The 21,122-nt window shown below is 39.6% G+C and overlaps 1 protein-coding gene across 1 annotated transcript; it reads left to right on the forward strand.

The window, feature by feature from the left end:
- The first annotated feature begins 19 nt into the window (after positions 1-19).
- Positions 20-15,018, forward strand: DYNLT2 (dynein light chain Tctex-type 2). The gene is made up of 4 exons (XM_067701506.1): positions 20-177; positions 8,739-8,945; positions 11,729-11,887; positions 13,928-15,018. Exons 1-4 carry the CDS (start codon positions 70-72, stop codon positions 14,036-14,038), a joined length of 585 nt encoding a protein of 194 aa, XP_067557607.1. The 5' UTR covers positions 20-69; the 3' UTR covers positions 14,039-15,018.
- The last annotated feature ends 6,104 nt before the right edge of the window (positions 15,019-21,122 follow it).

Genomic DNA, 21,122 nt, shown 5'->3' on the forward strand with positions numbered 1-21,122 from the left:
ACTTCCGGCTCCCGCGGCGCAGGCGCGAGCGAAACCCTGTCGCGGAAATCGTCCGCGAGAGCCTGCGCGATGGAGAAGCGGGGCTGGAGTGGGAAACCGCCCTCGGCCGCGGCGCCTCAGCAGCCGCTGATGATGCCTCGGAAAGAGAGGAGGCCTAGCATGTTCGAGAAGGAGGCAGTGAGTGAGGAGACTCGGGACGAGGGCCAGCCCCTAGGCTGCAGAGCTCCGGCTTTTGTGGTGTAGACCCTAGACCACCGCGCTAACTGACTGAAACAGCTTCTTCAGTTCTCTTCAGATTTGTTCAGCCCAGGTTTCCTAAGAGGCGCTTTCCCCAGAAATACGTAATTTTAGTGTGTTTAGTGCCACCACACAAACCGCAGCTTTACCAGCCAGAAGTAGGTGTACGTGTGCTGTGCTTCAAAATAATAATAATAATAATATTTGGATTGGATTGGATATAACAAGCAGAACAATGAGATGTTTTGAGTTTTTGTAAACAGCAGCAGCCTCACTACTTGAGGAACGTACGAGAAAGTTAAATTGAAAATAATTCTGTTCATTAACTTACTGTCTGAAATTAATGCAAAATGACATTCAGTTTTATTGGTGGTGTAACACCATGATTTCTGTATGAGCATAGTGTGAAAACCATTACAGTACAAAACTGTAATCATAGAGCTGGGACTTCTGGTCCACTTGCCTATAATTGTTTCTTTTCATACCTACTTCGTGGGACCCATAATCAACAGGATGAAGGAGAGATAATAGGCAAAACACTAATTTTTTTTTTTTTTTTTTTGCGGTACGCGGGCCTCTCACTGCTGTGGCCTCTCCCGTTGCGGAGCACAGGTTCCGGACGCGTAGACTCAGCGGCCATGGCTCACGGGCCCAGCCGCTCCACGGCATGTGGGATCCTCCCGGACCGGGACACGAACCTGTGTCCCCCGCATCGGCAGGCGGACTCTCAACCACTGCGCCACCAGGGAAGCCCAAAACACTAATTTTTGAAGATCCTTATTTCAAGTAACAGAATCCTTCCCAACCCCCCCCCCCCAAAAAAAGTCATGGCAACATTTCAGGGTTCTAATGACTGCTCTTTGGTGTCTACATTTTACAGAGGAAAGAGAAACAAAAGGAGGAAAAATAAATAGGGCAAGTTCTCATAACCAAGCAAAAGCACAGCAAGGCCAGAAACCTTAATATATTGGATTTTAAATTCATGCTCCCAGAAACTTTGTTGTATTGCCTCGTAATAAGTCTGAGAAAAAGATAGGTCGCCTGCAGTAATGAAAAATATTTGTATTTTGAGGTGCCTTTTATAAACTTACTGTCTACTGAAGATCTGAAGTCTTGAAAAGTGAGGAAGTCTGAATCCAAAAGGAGGGACGACAGATAGGTTCACTTGGTATATAGGCCAGAATCTGGGGAAAAGGGAACATGGACCAAGGCAGTTCTTGCTTATTTGCTATGAATGTGATTAACCATAGCTGCCTTTAAAATCTGGGCTTCTACAGGTAAGAAATTTGAATTGGGAAGAGACTGAGAAAAGATTTCACAAATGCTCACTAAATGTGCCTGAGGGCAGTGAGTCACTAATTAGTCATTCCTAACTTTCAGGTAGCTGATTATTCTCATGATCCTGAGCATAAGAAAGATTAGGACACACAATTTAATGGTTATAAATGTTTTTTGATTTTCTCTCTCGTGCATCCATTTATTTTCTTCTACTAGTAGCAACTCAGTTTTCCTTTGGAGAATTAACTAATTCCCTATTGGATAGAGTTTTGGTGGGACTGTCAGTCACCTTCCTTAACTTTGTGGTGAGGATGAGACCAAAACTAGGCTGATTAGATGAACTCTTCCTGTAATAATTAAAGAAAATGATCGAGGTTAATTTAAATTGAAGGCGGCATACTGAACTGCCTCAAGTGTCAGACTCTTTAGGCTTCTCTTCCATTCTGTGAGCTACTCCATATCTTTCCAATTAGTTATGTATATGGTTAACAAAATTCCGTGCTTATTGCTTGCAACCAAAGATTCCAAAACCATAAACAAATTACTGAAAATTGAAAACTTGGTTAGTGTCACTTGTCTACGTACATTTGAAAATCTTTAATACTAGCAAACAGGTTTTAGAAATACATGAATGTAATGGCATCTCATGACCATGCTCTTTTTTTTCTAGGATTGTAGGCTCAACATAAGGAAATGCCATATCAATAGGTTAAACAATTAAACTCAGATTGTTTTAGTAGATACCAAAAAGTTCTTCATATTTAAAGCCTATTTCTAAGTTTTGGAAGTGACTACAAAGATTTTTCCTTAATTAAGAGATAAAATACTCTTAATAAAGAGAATACTAAATCAGAAAGCCAATATATATATGGAAGAAATGGCAGAGATGTGAGTTTTCAGCATATTAGGATCTCTGATTGTTATTTTTAAACCACAAATGCATGCCCTATCCCCAAGGAATTCATTGCAGTTGAGAGCCACTATTAATGATATAATATAGTTGTATCCCTTGGGTGTATTGTGAGAGGAAAAGAAGATGGCAGTACCCTGGAGAAGCATTCTATTAATCAAAAAGAACAAAATAAAGATTTCATTTTTAAGAGGTTTGGGGAGCTATAATGCTTCTCTTCCACAACTAAAACATAAAGCAGTCTGACAGATGATTAAAACAGCAGGTTTATTTCTGATTAAGGACTTCTACTAGAAGCCAACTCCTACCAGAAACTACAGAAAATTACACAAAATGTATGAAGTACTTATTTCCACTGGCTGGATGTAAGGCAAGACAGGATTGTGATCTTTGAGAGATTACAAACAAGAAAGGTGAGCCCCAAGATTTCCCCTAATGTACTGCCTGGTGAGGGCTTCCAGCCCATACCTTATGGAGATGTCTCCCTTAGTTGAGAATGATTTGGGAGTCAGGGTAGTTCAGGGTGATATAAGAGCAGAGTATTAGAGAGGAGAGAGCTGTACAAACAGTTCCCAAGATCTGCAGAGGATTTTCCTCAAGTCTTCAGCTTAGTACATCAGTGCATCTGGTGAGGAAGTCAGGTGTGGCTAGAGAAAGAACCACCCAAAAGAAACAGAAAAAAATCCTTGGACTCACACAAAATAGTTTTTTTTTTTTTTTTCCCACCAGTAAGAATGGAAAACCATGTAAATCATAGGGCATTGGTTAGAGTGCTAAGAAGTGTATTGTCTAAGTATTGGGGGAAAAAGACCCTAGACTTAGGGTTTTCTCTAGTTCAGCCTATCAAAGCTTAAATTGGATTTTAAATTGCCTCGTAATAAGTCTGAGAAGGATTACAATGTTTCCAAGTTGCTACATTCTAGAAGAAAGCTCAAGAATGCATGTGGGAATACAAAAATATACAGCAAAAACGGAAGGTAAGATTCACAATATCTGGTATTTTATTAGCATACCTTCAAAGAAGCAGAATAGTACAACTCAAAATGGAGAGAAGAAACAAAACACCCAGAAATGATAAAAAGATAGTATAAAAGGACACTAAAGTGGTTATTATAAAATAGTTATTGTATTATATTAGTTTTCATCACATTAAAGCAGTTATAAAATACTGATATTATAAAAGAGTTAGTATGTTCTATTCAAGAATGAGGAGAGGGACTTCCCTGGTGGTCCAGTGGTTAAGACTCCATGCTCCCAATGCAGGGGGCCCGGGTTCGATCCCTGATCGGGGAACTAGATCCCACGTGCCACAACTAAGGATCCTGCATGCTGTAACTAAGGATTCTGCATGCCTCATTGAAGATCCTGCATGTGGCAACAAAGATCCTGCCTGTGGCAACAAAGATCCCGCCTGCTGCAGCTAAGACTTGGGCACAGCCAAATAAATAAATATTTTTTTAAAAAATCAGAAAAGATTAAGCGTGGTAAATCCAAATCAAACCTCTACAGGTGAAAAATATAATGTTGGAAATGTAAAATAAACAGTGGAATTAACAGCAGATTTGACACTGCAGAGCAGGCTTAGTGAATTTAGAGACAGCAATAGAAAATCTGACATGAGCTATGGGAAATTTCAGGCAAAAACTTTTATTGTCTTTGGAGTCCCTAAGTGAGGAGAGGGGACAAACTGACCAAGACTCGAGAGAAAACTCAAATAAATAAAATCAGAGATTAAAGAGAAGAAATTAAAATTGATACCACAGAAATACAAAAGATCATAAGAGATCACTATGCCAACTAGTTGGACAACCTAGAAGAAATGGATAAACTACTAGAAACATACAACCTTCCAAGACTGAGTCATGAAGAAAGAAAAAATCTGAATTGACTGATTACTAGTGAGGAGATTGAATCAATAATCAAAAACCTACCTAAAACAAAAGTCCAGGATCAGATGGCCTCACTGGTGGATTCTACCAAATATTAAAATAAGAATTAATACCAATCCTTCTCAAACTCTTCCAAAAAATAGAAGTGGAGGGAACACTTCCAAACTCATTTTCAAGGCCAGCATTACCCTAATACCAAAACCAGCCAAGGACACCACAAGAAAAGAAAATTATAGGCCAGTATTCCTGATGAACATAGATGGAAAAATCCTCAACAAAATATTAGCAAACTGAATTCAATAGCACATTAAAGAGATAATACAGCATGATCAAAGGGAGTTTGTTCCAGGGATGCAAGGATGGTTCAACATCTGCAAATCAATTAGTGTGATACACCACATTAACAAAATGAAGGATAAAAATCTCGATCATTCAAATAGATGCACAAAAAGATTTGACAAAAATTAACACCCATTTATGGTTTTTTAAAAAAACTCTCAACAAAGTGGTTATAGAGGGAATGTACCTCAGCATAATAAAGGCTGTATATCAAAAGCCTACAGCTAACATAAAATAATGGAAAAACTAAGCTTTTCCTGTAAGGTCAGGAAAAAGACAAGGATGCTCACTTTTGCTGTTTTTATTCACATAGTCCTGGAATTTCTAGACAGAACAATTAGGTAAGAAAAAGAAATTAAAGGCATTCAAGTTGGAAAGGAAGAAGCAAAATTGTTGCTTTTTGTATATGACATGATATTATATATAGAAAATCCTAAAGACTCTACCAAAAAAAAAAACATTAGAATTAAAAAACAAATCCAGTATAGTGGCAGGACACAAAATCAATATAAGAAATTCTGTTGGGTTTCTATGTGCTAATAATGAACTATCAGAAAGAGAAATTAAGAAAACAATCTCGGGCTTCCCTGGTGGCGCAGTGGTTGAGAGTCCGCCTGCCAATGCAGGGGACACAGGTTCATGCCCCGATCCGGGAAGATCCCACATGCCGCAGAGCGGCTGGGCCCGTGAGCCATGGCCGCTGAGCCTGCGCGTCCGGAGCCTGTACTCTGCAACGGGAGAGTCCACAACAGTGAGAGGCCCGCGTACCGCAAAAAAAAAAAAAAAAAAAAAAAGAAAACAATCTCATTTATGATTGCATCAAAAAGAATAAAATACTTAGAAATAAATTTAACCAAGGAGGTGAAAGACCTGTCCACTAAAAACTGTAAAACATTGATGAAAAAAAATTGAAGACATAATAGAAGTATATTTCATGCTCATGGATTGGAAGAATTAATATTGTTAAAATTTCCATAGTATCAAAAGAACCTACAGATTTAATATAATACAATCCCTATCAAAATTCCAATTCCAATTCCAAAAAAAAATCTGATGAAAAAAGTGGGCAGAAGATCTGAATAGGTATTTTTCCAAAAAAGACATACAGATGGCCAACAGGTACATGAAAATATGCTCAACATTACTAATCATCAGGAAAGTTTCATATCAAAACTCACAACTGTTAGAATGGCTGTTAACAAAAAGACAAGAGATAAGTGTTGGTGAGGATGTAGAGAAAAAACATTTGTGCACTGTTGGTGGGAATGTAAATTCATGCAGCCACTATGGAAAACAGTAGAGAGGTTCCTCAAAAAGTTAAAAATAGGACTACCATGTGATCCAGTAATTCCACTTCTGGGTATTTATCTGAAGAAAACAAAAACACTAATTCAAAAAGATATATGCACCCTCATGTTCATTGCAGCATTATTTTCAATAGCCAAGATATGGAAATGACCTGAATGTCCAATGATGAGTGAATGAATGAAGAAGATATGGTGTATATATACAAAAAAGAGTGAAATCTTGCCATTTGCAAAAACATGGATGCGTCTCAAGTGCATTATGTTAAATGAAATGTCAGAGAAAGACAAATGCCATATGATCTCTCTTATATGTGGAAGCTCACAGATGCACAGAACAGATTGGTGGTTGCCAGAGGTTGGGGTGTGGGGAAAGGGCTGGAGGGTGGGCAAAATGGGTGAAGGGGGTTAAAAGGTACAAACTTCAGTAAAATAATAATAATAATATGCTCAAGTGTGGTTTATTCCAGGAATGCAAGGTTGGTTTAACATTCAAAAATCAATGTAACTCACCGTATTAACAAACCATTAGGGATGAAAAATAGGATGGAAATTGGTAACATTTCTACCTAAATTAAAGCAGCTCACCCAGTCATGGGTGTAGCTGGATGATGACATATATCTAAGATGATGTCCTATCTCTGTAAAGCATATGCAGTGGTGGAACAGAAAATATGTACTACTTATAATTAGATGTCAAGAGGAGAGGTGGGGAGATTCTGCACTAAACATGCTCTTCCTCTTCCTAACTTGCTTATCACATAAGCTCCCTCAGAGAGGAACAAATCAGAGGGCAAAGAAGGGGAACTATTGCTCCATAAGTTTCTGCCACATAGAAACATCAATGGTAGAGAATAAATATTTTCCCATAGTATTCCTGGGAATATGATGTTTAATGTATACACTTTAAACTACTGGTCTATGAAGTAAGGTGTGAAAAATGAAGAGGAGTGATAGAAATATGTAGAACTGTAGGAAAATCAAGATGTAATAAACATTAAAATTAATAAAATTTTAGTAGGGAACAATGGTATTTTTATGTTATACAACTCCTAAAAACATAAAATGTGTTTTTAAATCACCTTAAATGGGACATTGAAAGAATATCACAGGAATTAATGCTTCAGAATAAATTGAAAGAAATTCTTGTAATATAAAAAATTAATTGTAAATAAAAGTTCTTCTGTAAATGCAGAAGCAAACCATGTTCCTGGTTTGAAACGCTATTGTACACTTACGAAGTTATTTATCATTAACATTATTTGTAAACAAGTATTTTAAACTATAAATTATTACCTCAGACCCTGATCTCCCTCTAATCTATTCACCATACAGCAGCCACAATAATCTTTTAAAACTGTAAACTAGAAAATATCACTTGCCCGTTTAAATCCTTCCACTGGCTCCTCATTGTTCTGAGAATAAGTTTCAAATTCCTTTTCAAACTCTTAGTCCTGCATGATACCTTTTTGTTTTTAATGTATTTATTTTATTTATTTATATTTGGCTGCGTTGGGTCTACGTTGCTATGCGCGAGCTTTCTCTAGATGCGGCGAGCGGGGCTACTCTTCATTGCGGTGCGTGGGCTTCTCATTGCGGTGGCTTCTCGTTGCGGAGCATGGGCTCTAGGTGCTCGGGCTCAGTAGTTGTGGCGCATGAGCTTAGTTGCTCCGCGCCAAGTGGGAGCAGGACTCGATCCCATTTCCCCTGCATTGGCAGGTGGATTCTTAACCACTGCGCCACCAGAGAAGCCCCATGATACCTTTTTAACCTTATTCTGTTACTACTATTTTCCTCACTCTAAACGATCCAGACACACCAAACACACGTCTATTCTCAGAACATGTTCTTTGTCCTTCCTATTTCCTGTTCCTTTTAGACTTCAGCCCAAACCGGACTGAAGGGACGTCTCCAATTATTCAGTCCAAATTAGGCCCTCATGATGAGTTTCTATCAAGTCATGTGGTTTTATTTGTATACCAATTACCACTATTTAAATTGGCTTATTCATTACCGTATATACGTTTTTATTGTCTGTCCTCCTCCCCACTAGAAGGATAACTCCATGAGTGCAGAGTCCTTGATTATGAGTTAATACAAGTAAAACAATTAATTCCTGGTTATTATAATGAAGTTCACCACTGTAACTTCAGAGCCTAGAGTACTTAACTGAAGCGTAGTAGCCACTAAATAAGTAGTTCTTTAAGACAGGTTGAATGTCAGGCAATAAATGTTGAATGTAAAAAGCACAGAAAGATGTATATACCAAATCAATACACTTTTGTTATCTTTTCAATTTAAGACTTAGAAATGTGTTATGTAAATAATTGTATTATTTATTCAAAGATAAAATAATTAAAATTATAAGAAGACAACAAAGGATAATATTTTCATAATGTCAGGGCAGGGAACATGAAAGGTTTTCCTTACATACCAGTCTTCTAGCCACTCAGTTGCCCTCTCAGGGGCCACTCTTGTTTCTAGTTCTTTTGCATCTTCCATGGATGTTCTAAATATATGCATTCAAATTTGCGTTTGTGTGTATTTCTGTTTATAGATAAATAGATAGATGATAGCTATATTCTTTTTTCTTCTTTTACCAGATTGATAGCCAGAAATGAATCTAGGATTTAGCAACCACATAATCATTGAAGTCTTATAATGGATTTCCAAGCTTTGTGTCAGTCCTGTCCCATTGCACCAGGGTTCTTAAAAACGAAATTTCATTTTACAATTAAAAAAGTAATCTCTCTCTCTCTGTCTCTCTCTCCCTCCTTTCAGTATGCACAGATTTTAAAAGAAAGACTGAGAGAATCAATTCATGATGTTCAGTACGTAGAGCCACCATTTGATGACGCAATTGCTGACATAGGTAAAGAATGGAAGAGTACCCTGGCCAAACTAAAGTTTGCTAATTCATATAGAATGGAGCCATTGAAAAAATTCCAGGCTTATTCAGTAGAAGCGAAAGTCCAGCAGATATTAAAGGTAGGTTGATAGATACATATGATAGTAATATCTTAGCTTTGGGGGTTTGATAAACTATATTAAGATTTATGGCCATATAGTTACCCTGATTGATTTTTTTGTAGCTTTTATCTCTGAAAATATGAAAGTACTTTGGAGTCATACTCAATAATCTTCATGTTGATGCTATGATTAAAGCTAGACCAAAAGGAATATTCTTTTGGTATTTCATTTAATTCTTAATTATCCATAAATTATTTATCCTTCAGGTTCCATGTGTCTCCCATATTTGGAGGAATGAATTAAAGAACACATATTGAATATGTGTGAAAAATTGATTCATGATGACGCTAAAACATCTTAAGAACAGGCAGTCCCCAATTTATGCGTCGGTTTTCTTCTTCATTAAACCAGCTGGAATCTAAAGTTCATTTAGGACAGTTTGAAACTCAGACACATGTTTTCAGGCTAGTCCAACAAAGCTTCTTCAATTTTACAAAATTAATACTGTAATACGAATACCAATATTAATTATGCTAGTGTTGGTATCTGAAGACTACATGGTTCAGATGGAAAGAATTCCCTTCACCATCTTTCCTAATAAAGGGCCAAATTAAAAACTTTAATTATAGAATGTTTGTTTAAGGGACCACTTTTTCTGAATCCCCTTTTCACCTTTGGGCACCAGGCACCCAGGATTTTTCTGATGACCAGATTCCCTTTGTGGGACTCTACCCAGCCTAATCTCCCTCCCCCACCTCTAATTTACAAGATGCACTCCTTTAGTAATAACTGATGTAAGCTAGCTATTGGGAAGAAAGCATATGTTTAGTTTATTCTGTATAAATGATTAATGGCCCTTTAATTGTATCAAAGTTAATTCTTAAATGAATTAACCTTTATTAATACGGAAGAATACTTAGGAAACCCACCCTCCAACCTCCCTCCACCACCATAGACATAGATACATTTCTAAGCTGAATTAATAATTATCAGATAATATTTGGTAAAGATATTATGGCTCATAACTTCAGGAAATAAATTCAATACAATAAAATAATTATTAATTCTCTGATCTAAACACTAATAGCAAGCATTTGTGATTGAGTATACATTTTGGTGTGTCACTCAGCCCTACTACATAGACTGAGTTCAAGTTTATTGACTATAGTAGAATTTCAAATTGTGTTTGCATGTGATAGCTTATAGAACTGCATTGAGCATGATGGGGTCTGGAACAGCTAATTGGAAATATAGGTGGAAGGCTAGGGGTCATAGAGAGGCCGGGGATTTTCCTTTGTGTTTAGGGAGCATTGAACACAGTTCTAGACACAGAAACAGTATATACTGATGGAGCTTATAGGTATCTTCCTATAGCACGTGCTCTTTATTTATTAAAAATGAACACTTATGTAGATAAAGCCTGGGATCTCTTAGGCAGATTCAGAAGGGAGAATGGATGTCGCTAAGTGTCCAAAAGATTGAGCCAATTGCCTGAGGGAACTAAATTCTTCTAGACCCAGTTTAGATCCAGAACCATTCTAGGAGGGAACCAAAACCAAAAAATGGGTAATTTATTTGGTTTTACTTGCCTATAAAATTACCAGGTAGGCATCCATTTGTTGTCATTAGAACTCAGAACATTGGTTAATTTATCATTGGTCTGAGTCAGTTAATCAAAGCCAGGCACCACCTGCTCACCAGCTGGTTCAGGTCTGCTTATGGTTTGTAGGAAAATGTAGTCCTTCATGGCCCACATCTGTCTCCCCACCTGCCCCCAGCTATATATTAATTTAGTAATAAACATGAGAAATCTTTGATTTCCTTGATATTCTCCTGGAGGCCACAGAAAAAAGCAGTAGAGTGAGAAGCCGTAGAAGCAGAATTAGAAAGAAGTGGCCTTTAATTTGTGGAGACAAGAAGACAGGAATAGGGACTTCCCTGGTTGTCCAGTGGTTAAGACTCTGCCCTTCCAATGCAGGGGGTGTGGGTTTGATCCCTGGTCAGGGAACTAAGATCCCACGTGCCACGTGGCCAAAAAAAGAGACAGGAAAAACATAATGCAGGCTCTGCTCCTGAATTTTAGCAAATACATAAATTTGAAAAACATTTAAGATTCTCTACCTAAGAATTCCTAGAAGCTTTGTTTTAAAATTCCTCTTGTGTCTCCCTAGTAACTGCTTGGCACAGTAATCTAGTAAAGGAAAACTTAAGCTTAAGGGTTGCTAATGAAGGGCAACTGAACATAATTTAGAAACCAAACTAGGGCCTCCCTGGTGGTGCAGTGGTTAAGAATCCACCTGCCAATTCAGGAGACACAGGTTCAAGTCCTGGTCTGGAAAGATTCCACATGCTGTGGAGCAACTAAACCCATGTGCCACAACTACTGAGCCTGTGCTCTAGAGCCCGTGAGCCATAATTACTGAGCCCACGCACCACAACTGCTGAAGCCCGCATGCCTAGAGCCCATGCTCTGCAACAAGAGAAGCCACCTCAATGAGAGGCCCGGGTACCACAACGAAGAGTAGCCCCTGCTCCCTGCAACTAGAGCAAGCCCACGCACAGCAACAAAGACCCAATGCAGCCAAATATTAAAAAATAAGTAAATAAATAAAACTAAATTTTCTTCAAAATTATTATTGAAATAAATTGGTAAACATATCAACCATTTAATATTACTTGGTTAGAAATATGTATGTTTTTCAAAAAGTTATATGTATTAATCAGACACATTTTCTACTTCAATTTTTGTTTAGAAAATATTTGGTTTGAAAATTAAAATATTTTTCTTAATTTTTTTAAAGGAAAATCTTAAAGATGTCAAATATGATGACAAAGTCTTCTCTCATTTGTCGCTTGAATTAGCAGATCGCATATTGTTAGCAGTCAAAGAATTTGGGTTCCACCGTTATAAGTTCATTATAAAAGTATTACTCATTCAAAAGACGGGTCAGGCAATCAATGTAAGTACCTCACTGATCAGCATCTACCAAGTTCAACTATGAGGTCTCCCCTCTAAGTGACTTGATATTTATTGCAATGTCTCAAAGGCACTTCCAGATCCTGAGGTGCATCTTGACTGAAAGGATAATTATGTGAACTATATTTTCTTTCACTATGAATTATTTGAAAAATACTAAGCTAGAAATGGTAATTTTCTGTTAATAATTTATTAAATTGTATGGGTATTCTGTTCCTTGACCATAACAGTTTTGACAATTTAATGTCATTTAATAATTGATTAACCAGTAAATTGATTTAGGGCACTAAATAATAGGTATAGGTACTGAGGAAAATACAGAAAATTATATGACATGGACCATGATTGCCAAGGAGTTTTTACTCCAGTCAAGAAAATAAAGCAACACAGTTTAGAGTGTAAGAAAATAAAATGATACAGAGAATGTAATAGCCTAGGTTTTAGCGTCCAGTTGGCCTGGATATGAATCCTGGCAGCAACACACACTGCCTCTGGCCTGGACATAGTTTTTTTTTCTGTAGAATGGGGACGATAAAACCTACTTGCTTATCCGTATTAAAATCCTTAACAGAGTGCCCAGCCCAGAGTCCTCAATAAACAGAAAGGCTTATTTTTTTTATTCAATAAATATTTATTGAGCAATTCCTACATGAGAAAGGCTTATTACTATTACTTACAAGTAAGATTGCAATACCCCGAGAGCTGTGTGCGTTTCTAGCGAGTTGAGCATGAGTGTGTAGGGTGGGACAGTCTGAGGGGCTCCATGAGGAAGCCTGGCAGGAGGACTTGGCTGGGCGGAAGGCTGCCGCCCACAGGGCAGTCAGCAAGGCTCTGGGGAGGACAGAATTACACCACAGCCTACGTGCACACTCGGGGAGCGAGACGCTTCTAGATAGTGACGAGTGCTCCACGGACGGAGTGACTACTTGGGATTGTCTGGGGACGGGGAAGGGCCTCTGATGTCTGAATGACAAGAAGAAACCAGCCGTGCCAAAGATCAGGGAGAATGTCCAAGCAGAGAAAACACGGAGCGCAGAGACGCTAAGATGGGCGAACTCGCTGTGCTTGACTAATAACCAGAGAGGTTGTGGTGTATTTAGGTAGCCCCACCCCAGAATTTAGCAGCCTATTTGCTCACCATTCTGTGGGTCAGCTTAGCCTGGATTAGCTGTTTAGATTTTCTGCTGGTCTCACGGATGCTCTGGTAGCCATCCAGTGACTCGGCTGGACCTAGACGTCCACGACAGCCTCACTCACAGGTGTGACAGTTGGTGCTGGCTGTTGGCTGGGGCACCTGGGTCCCCCTGCACAGGAGCCATCATCCTCCAGTGGACTGAATGGGCTTCCTTACATGCGGGGCTCCTCACAGCATTCCAGGAGGTGAGAGCACAAGACCTCTTAAGGCCTTTCTTGGAAGTTGCAGTGTTACATTCTTTTGCTCAGAGCAAGTCCCAAGGCCAATTCATATTCACAGGGTGGAAAAATAGACAGCCTCTTGATGGGAGATGCCACAGAGGGTTTTTGACCATTTTAGAGCCACCACAGAAAAAGATTATGTGTGGCTTTGCAGGTGAAGCAAGGAATTAGGGTTTCTCTTTTAACAGCCTGCTCACAAAGTCAATACCATTTTTTAATTTCAAGACAAACTTTCAGTCGAAAATCTTTTAAGGGTGGGAAGAATAATTCCTTATTACGAACTATAACACCGCAGAGTAGTACTGCATGCAGAACTACTAGACCCAGATTACAGAGTGCCTCCTGTTCCTGCCCCTGGACACTCTCTGCTAAGGGAGGGTCATTCTGTGTTAGATAACGTACCAGCTCCAGTAAAAGAAAAGATGGACCCAGGAAGCATCACTGTCAAGTCTTTTCAGCAAAGGGAAAATTGGACAAATTACTTTTAAAATATAACTTTCTGAGATAGTGATGCATCTTCTAAACAGTATCAAACATTGTATAGAGTTAAAAATTACCACTTAACATGTTCGATCTAAAGTGGGTCTTCTAAACATTTCTCTCATAGACTGCCAGCAGATGGATCTGGGATGTTGCGTGGGACAGCTGGGTTGCTGCGAAACACGAAACTGAAACTTACGTGGCATTGGCCTTAGTATTTGCTCTTTACTGTGAATAGCTTGTTACATGTACTAAAGAGTGTTTACTTCTCAACTTTTCAAAAATACATGAAATTTATAGATTTGTGAACCTCATAGTAGTTTTGATTAGCTATATTTTTATATCTCCAATTGAAGCTTCTTACTTGTATTCTTTTAACAACAAAGTTAAAGCTGGATTTCTACCTTTATACTTACTAGTTATCATATTTATTAACATTGTATTACCCCGAAGTATAAAAGTATAAGAGGTATATGTATATGCCTTTTTCATGTATATATACGAATACATGAATGCTTATGATGGATTATAATGGGGGGAATTATTTATCATCCTAGTTAGGTTTAAGAAAATTAGAATTTGCTACAGGATATTATGATGCAACCTTGTAAAATGTCAAATTAAGTAAATGTTAAGATAGATTTTTGGAAAACTCCCAAAGGCAGATATTTTGAATGGTATCTTAATATACTACATGCATTCTTTTGAAAGAAGTCACCAAGTTTGAAAGAAAGATGTTGATATATTTAATACTTCCCTAACACCTCTCCCTCCAATCAAAACACTTCCAAGTGTGCAGTCTTTCTATTTGCTAGTCCATTAGTTAAGCTCTTTTTAGCTGCAAGAACCGAAAAACCTAACATAATTATTTTTTAAAAAGAAGAAAATTGTATTTCTCAGGCATTTGATCAAGGATCCGGGTTCTTTCTGTCATCCTGCGCTCCCCTCAGATTCTATGTACACGAGTTTAACTTGGTAGAATTAAACCATGTTCTCATGGCTTTATCATCATGATTCACTCCCTGAGCTGGGTTGGAGCTCACCTTCCCTGAAGCACACGGCCATGTGGAGAATGGACACCACTGTCAATCGGGGCTTCTCCTGCAAGGAGGCAGGGGGTGGGCTTGGTGAGCCAAGTAGTAATGTCTGTGATAATTCATACTATTTTCAAGTTATAGTCAGAACTTGAAAACGCATGCCAAACTTAATGGACAGTAAAAATACTGATTAGTTGAATAATCTATAAACAGGAAAACAGAAAGACAGAGGAGAGTTTTCTTTTCACTTGTGTGTTTTAATGCGTTGGATAATCCAGGACTGGCAGTTCCATACTATACAGCATAGACATGATAGCTGTAGCCCAAAGAATCTTTAAAACAGGATTTATTGTTTGCTAACTTTGGTCACAGAAAAATCAGTAATAACAAACCTACGAAGGGCTTCTGTTAAGCAATGATGACCTCAATGATGACCTCCTCAGGATAAGCACACTTCCTGGTATAGAGCAGATGCTTATAAACGTGACTTTGTAAAGTGAGAATTATGCCTTCCTCCTAGGGTTGGTTTGTGAATTAAGTGAGGTAATATATATAGTCAGGCACTTATGCCCAGCACTTAGCATAACCCTGGAGCATACCAAATCCTGAAATGTTACCTGTTATCATTCAGTTTGACAGCTCAGAATTACCTTCAGTTCTGCTTTCTCTTGCCCTTGTCCCAACCCCCATTCCTACTTAATTGTTAAATTCTATGGATTCTGTTTTTTTTTTTTGAAGTGACTCAAAATCATCCCCTTGGGACTTCCTGGGCAGTCCAGTGGTTAAGACTCCCCCTTCCGGGTTTCCCTGGTGGCGCAGTGGTTGAGAGTCCGCCTGCCGATGCAGGGGACACGGGTTCGTGGCCCGGTCCGGGAAGATCCCACATGCCGCGGAGCGGCTGGGCCCGTGAGCCATGGCCGCTGAGCCTGCGCGTCCGGAGCCTGTGCCCCGCAACGGGAGAGGCCACAACACTGAGAGGCCCGCGCACCGCAAAAAACAAACAACAACAACAACAAAAACACACTTCCCCTTCCAATGCAGGGGGTGAGGGTTCCATCCCTGGTGGGGGAGCTAAGATCCCACATGACCCGCGGCCGAAAAGCCAAAACATAAAACAGAAGCAATATTGTAACAAATTCAATAGACTTTAAAAAATGGTCCACCTCAAAAAAAAACCTGCTGTGATATCTCTTGCCTGGGTCCTCACTCTCTCACAACTATTTCGATAGTCCTTCTTTTATTTATTCATGTGTTAATTGTTTTTTTCAACATACGTCACCACAGAAATCTGAATACCCCCTAATCTGATCCCCTGCTTCTCAAAGCTTTATAGCAGGTTATTGACCATCGTTTACATGGTTCACAGAACTCCTCTGTCATCCCACCCGCTCCTCCAGATGCATTCCGAGTTTCTTTCCTTAACAAGGACCTGACTTTTCCCTGAGGAAGAGTCCCACTGCAGCCCTCTCAAGTAAAAGCTAGTTTTTCTCTCATCCCTCATCGCTAATGCCTCAGAGCCAGGAGGTAGGTAGGCAACCCCACTGACTAAAAAGCTCAGGCTCCTGGAAATTTATGCTATCTGGATATACAGCTCTTTACTTCTGTGTGTCATTGCTGCCTACTAGTCCCCTGGCCTGTTCCTTCTCATTTCTTGAAAACCTGAGCTACTGGATTGCAAGCTTCATCTCCACTCAACTCCTGCTGTCATTCTTTGTGACTTCAATATCCACGTAGATAATCATCCAGTAAGGCAGCTCTCGCTTTGCACAAGTTGTAGCTACTACAGTTTAGTTGAATCACACCAGTCCCCCAACAACATGGTTCACATTTCAGTGACCACAGTATATTAACCGTGAGTAACTTCATAAAGTACAAACTCCTCAGCCAGCTCTTCAGTCCTCAAGTCACTACGTAAATAGCAGGTGGGCGTCACGAGCCTTCTGTCAAAGTCCGTCAGTCACTGGTCACTGCACTTCTGGTATTCAGCTCTTCATGTCACAAGACAGCAAATCATGTAGTTGTGTTGCCTCCTTGTCTCCCAGTGACAAAACCACATGATGTTTTACAAAAATGGACCACCAAAAGAGGAAATGGGGCAAAAAAAAGGTGAAAGTGCATCAAAGAAGAAGTGATGATGCTAGAAATGAAATTCGTTAGGAAATTTGAACATGACAACAGCAAAACCAAGATAGGATGAGATCTAAGCCCGCGTGGAAGTACTGCAGGAATCATGGGGAGAAAGTCCAATAAGTAAGAAAAGTAAGGTGAGGTTGCGTCAACATCTTTTAGCTTAAATTATCTAGGAACAGAAAGCCACTTGTGGTTGTGAAAGACTTCCTTCTACTTTGGATAGAAAACTGTACGGTATCTGCTGTTCCACGCCTGCGGATTTAACCAATGGCAGATGGTGTAGTAGTGTAGATATATTTAGTGAAAACAATCTGTATAAGTGGACCTGCACAGTTCAAGTATCAACTGTAATAATAATTTAAAAAAATCGCAATCAGTTTGGCTAGCATTCAGGCGAAAGCGTTGAAGTTAGTTACTCTGTTGAAAGAAAACTGTAATTACAAAGAGACAGAAACCAACCTTTTTCTGCAAGTAAAGGCTGGTTCCATCCTTTTAGGCGTCGACATGAACTGATTCATGTCGATCTATCTGGTGAATCTGCTGTGAAATATGCACCCAGATGTCACAGGTTAGTTACAGACAGTTGTTGTGAGAAAAGGTTGGAGGTGTCCAGAGGAAAGGAGGCTAAGAGACTTCACGTTAAAGAGACTCTTGGAGATTACTTACAACATTGAAAATGCAAAAGATAAAATGCTGGAAGCCATCCAAACTTCGAAAGAAGTATGACAATTTATCAAGGCATAGGAAAGATAAGTTACAGGATGAGAAAAAGGCAAGCACAATTTAAATTACTCTTGGTAAAGTTTTTAAAAGAAAATACTAATTCTCAATGTTTGTCATGTTTCAAATTACAGTGCACTAAATAGAAGTTTTACATTGAAAAAATTCTGTACATGTGTATAATTGTCAGTAAGGGAGTTTTCAGTTTTTTAACGAAAGCTTTTTAAAGTCGTAGAAGAACTCTACTTTTTCTCTTTGATTAATAAGATTACTTTGTACGACTCCAGCTTCCATGGTTGTTTTTATGGCCCTGGGCTATCATGCAACTAGGACTGTCTGTGCTCTAGGTTCCCAGTTCCTTGACCAACTCACATTCAAGGACCTTTTCATCTAGCACACATCGGGCATCTGCTCCTTGGTTCATCCTGTAGACCTTGTTAGCCTCAAGATCAGTATGACCTCTGAAATCTCAGTTTCGAGCAGGTTACTCTCATGCAGTGGTTTCCTGTGCTTCCAGCTCACCACCTGGCACACCCTGAAGACAGTCACTTTTCAGTCTTGTTGAACCCTCCCGCTCACTGACCTTCCTCGCTCTTTCACAGCTCTCTTGTTTTCTGCCTCAGATCTCATGGCCCATCTTTATAACTGCTGTACAGTCACTCCCTGACAAACACACTCCAAATTCCTTTGCCCCTCTTCTTCCTTTGGGAACACCCCTTCCCGAACAATCCCGAATCCCCTTGTCTGCTTTGTCCAAGCCTGAGTTCAAATAGCTGAACTTGACTGAGTGGTTTCACTTTAAATTCACGACCACAAACCTCCAGTGGGCAAATACTTGGAATCCTAGAAGCTTTGTTCTCCTATCCCCACACCTCCTCTCTCCCCCAGTTTCCTATACTCCTCTCCTCTGCTCACCTTCAGCTTATGATCTCACCTCACACCTGATCAAGGAAAGAAGAAGTATCAGAGGGAAAATCCCTCAAGTTCCCGCCACCAGATCTCCAAAGCCACTTGCATCTGCAGCCAGTCTGGTTTCCGTCTGGTTACAATAAACGGACTGTGCTTCCTCCTATCAAAGGCTTATCCCAACGTCTGTGCTGCCTTCATCCTTCTCATGGCAGGCACTTTCCAGCACCTATCTCCTCTCTCTCTTGCATCATGATTTTCCCATTCTACTGAGTCATCTTGTCAGCATGCAAACATGCTCTAGTGTCTTCTGTAGTAAAAACGACAGCAACCCACCTCTCCACCCACCCTCTTTCCTTATTACTCACACTTCTCTCTGTGCAGCACTCTGGTTCCAATTCCTAGCCTCCCATTCCTTCCCTAATCGACATCAATTTAGCTTCTGAAATCGCCACACCATTGAAACAGCTTGGGACAATAAAGATTGGTAGTTACTACCAAATTTCTAAATACAATGGACATTTTCCTGTCCTTATCTTACTCAACTTCTCAACTGACATGTTGATCAGTCCCCTGTTTGAGGCACTCTACCCTCTCAGCTCACAACACTTGATAGTTTTCTCCCTTCTTCTCTATTTCCGCCAGTATCTCTGGAATTCTTGAACTTGGGCATTTTTCTCACCTATATCTACATATGCCAAGTGACCTCATACAGTTTTGTGGCTTTTTTTCTTCACCACTCTATTGCCAGTGCTTTACTCAGGGCCTAACTTAATACATAGTAAGGTAGTATTTGATGAATGAGTGAATAAATGATTCCTTGTATTTTTATCACCTAACATAGTTCTTAGTTGGTTTCCATAAAATATTTGTGAAATAACTGAATGGACATTATTATTCTAATCCTGCAAATGAGGAAATGGAGGGTCAGAAAGATTAAATAATTTATCCACGATCACACAGCTAATAAGTGGCACAGCTGGTAGTCATTTGGTCTTAATTCCAAATCTTTGTTCTTGCCATTACATCAAACTGCCTCCCTGTATATTTCACTCCTAACTCCAAGAATCCACCTTCATTTACCCTATTCTCAAGCCACAATGGAATGACCTTTGCACTTGAATATGCCTCTTATTTTCCCACCTCTCAGTCTTTTTCAGGCTTGAACCCATATTTCCACTTCTAATTGCACATTTACAGGAAGTTGTCCTACCAGTCTCTTGAGATACTTTTCAAATTCTATGTCAACCTTAAAATCTTAATTTTTCTGGTTGCAAGTAAATTTTCTCCCACCTGTGAACGAAAAGTGTCGCCTGCCATATCAGTAAACAAAGGATGTCGCAGCCAGCAAGCCATCACGTTATGGCCACCCGACAGTCGGCCCTGGGGGGACCCAGGGTGGCGGCAGGATGCCCCACCATCCCGCAGTCAGGTGCTGAAGCACCCGCCCACCCCGGCAGTGCACCCTGAGAAACTCAGGATGAGAAAACACAGGATACTGGCCCCCAGTAGCTGAGGTGCACATCAAAGGAATGCTTTCAGTGAGCTCAAACTCTTGCATCTTCCCATACATAGAAAAGTACTAAATTCCTTAAGTTGAGATATCTGGTTTTCTTTAAATAACAGTGATCTTTTGATGTTCCGACTACCAGGTCTTTGTTGCAAAAACACCTGTATATCCTGGCTCCCCCATTGCCTCTTCGCAGCTGTCCCTCAGAGTGATCTGAGAATCCTGTCTCCTGGGCTTGAAGTCCTCAGAATGTCCACCGAATAAAACGTAACTCTAAACTTCTAGGTTGTGCATTTTTTTTCAGTCAACACACCTAAATTGCCTTAAGTACAACTGTATATTTCTATCATATTCTTTCAGTGTTGAAACTGCCTATGTGCAGGGATTGTAATCCGCACAGTGCCACCTTAATATTATGCCTTACCTTTCATGTTGAAAGGCTGAATCAGTGTTTATTGACTTGGAATGAAGAGTTTTAACTTTGTATTGGATCTAAAGACAGAATACCCAAGGGACATGAGTAGAACCAAGTAATTGAATATACAAATATATATTTAACATTAAACTCTATCCAGAGAATCTAACTGAGGGTCTGGATCAGTTGAGGGAATTTGGGGGAAAGATGTTGGTTCTTCTTGGCTCATTCAGACAATTAGGCCATTTTCTTCAGTGGGCTTTTGACAGGGAAATGGGGAGCTGCTCTGACTGAGGTTGTGAGATAAAGCAAAGTCTAGATTAGCAGCAGCTTGTGAGTCTTGAGTTGTTGGTGATGCCATCTCTGATCTGATGCAAGTGGAGAAGCCAGGAAAGGGTGGGCTGGGAGAGTCAAAGGAGGTCCTTTGTGTCAACGTGATGGGCTAGAAACAATCCCTTTGTCTTATCTTTCCAAACTTGTCTGCTGAGTGTAAGCGAAAATAATGAAGGAAAGGGAAGCCATCTTGCATTCTAAATCCAAGAATCTTCTCTGTTGCCATAAAACAAGTCATCTACACTCTCAGATACAAAGCGTCTGCTGAGAG

The sequence above is a fragment of the Pseudorca crassidens genome, chromosome 13 (assembly GCF_039906515.1).
Source record: "Pseudorca crassidens isolate mPseCra1 chromosome 13, mPseCra1.hap1, whole genome shotgun sequence".
Taxonomy (NCBI): domain Eukaryota; kingdom Metazoa; phylum Chordata; class Mammalia; order Artiodactyla; family Delphinidae; genus Pseudorca; species Pseudorca crassidens.

Excerpts from the sequence above, each read along its gene's own strand:
- DYNLT2 (XM_067701506.1), top strand. The coding sequence starts at position 70 with ATGGAGAAGCGGGGCTGGAGTGGGAAACCGCCCTCGGCCGCGGCGCCT. Across the intron at positions 178-8,738 it reads GCATGTTCGAGAAGGAGGCA|TATGCACAGATTTTAAAAGA; the intron begins GTGAGTGAGGAG and ends CCCTCCTTTCAG. Across the intron at positions 8,946-11,728 it reads AAGTCCAGCAGATATTAAAG|GAAAATCTTAAAGATGTCAA; the intron begins GTAGGTTGATAG and ends ATTTTTTTAAAG.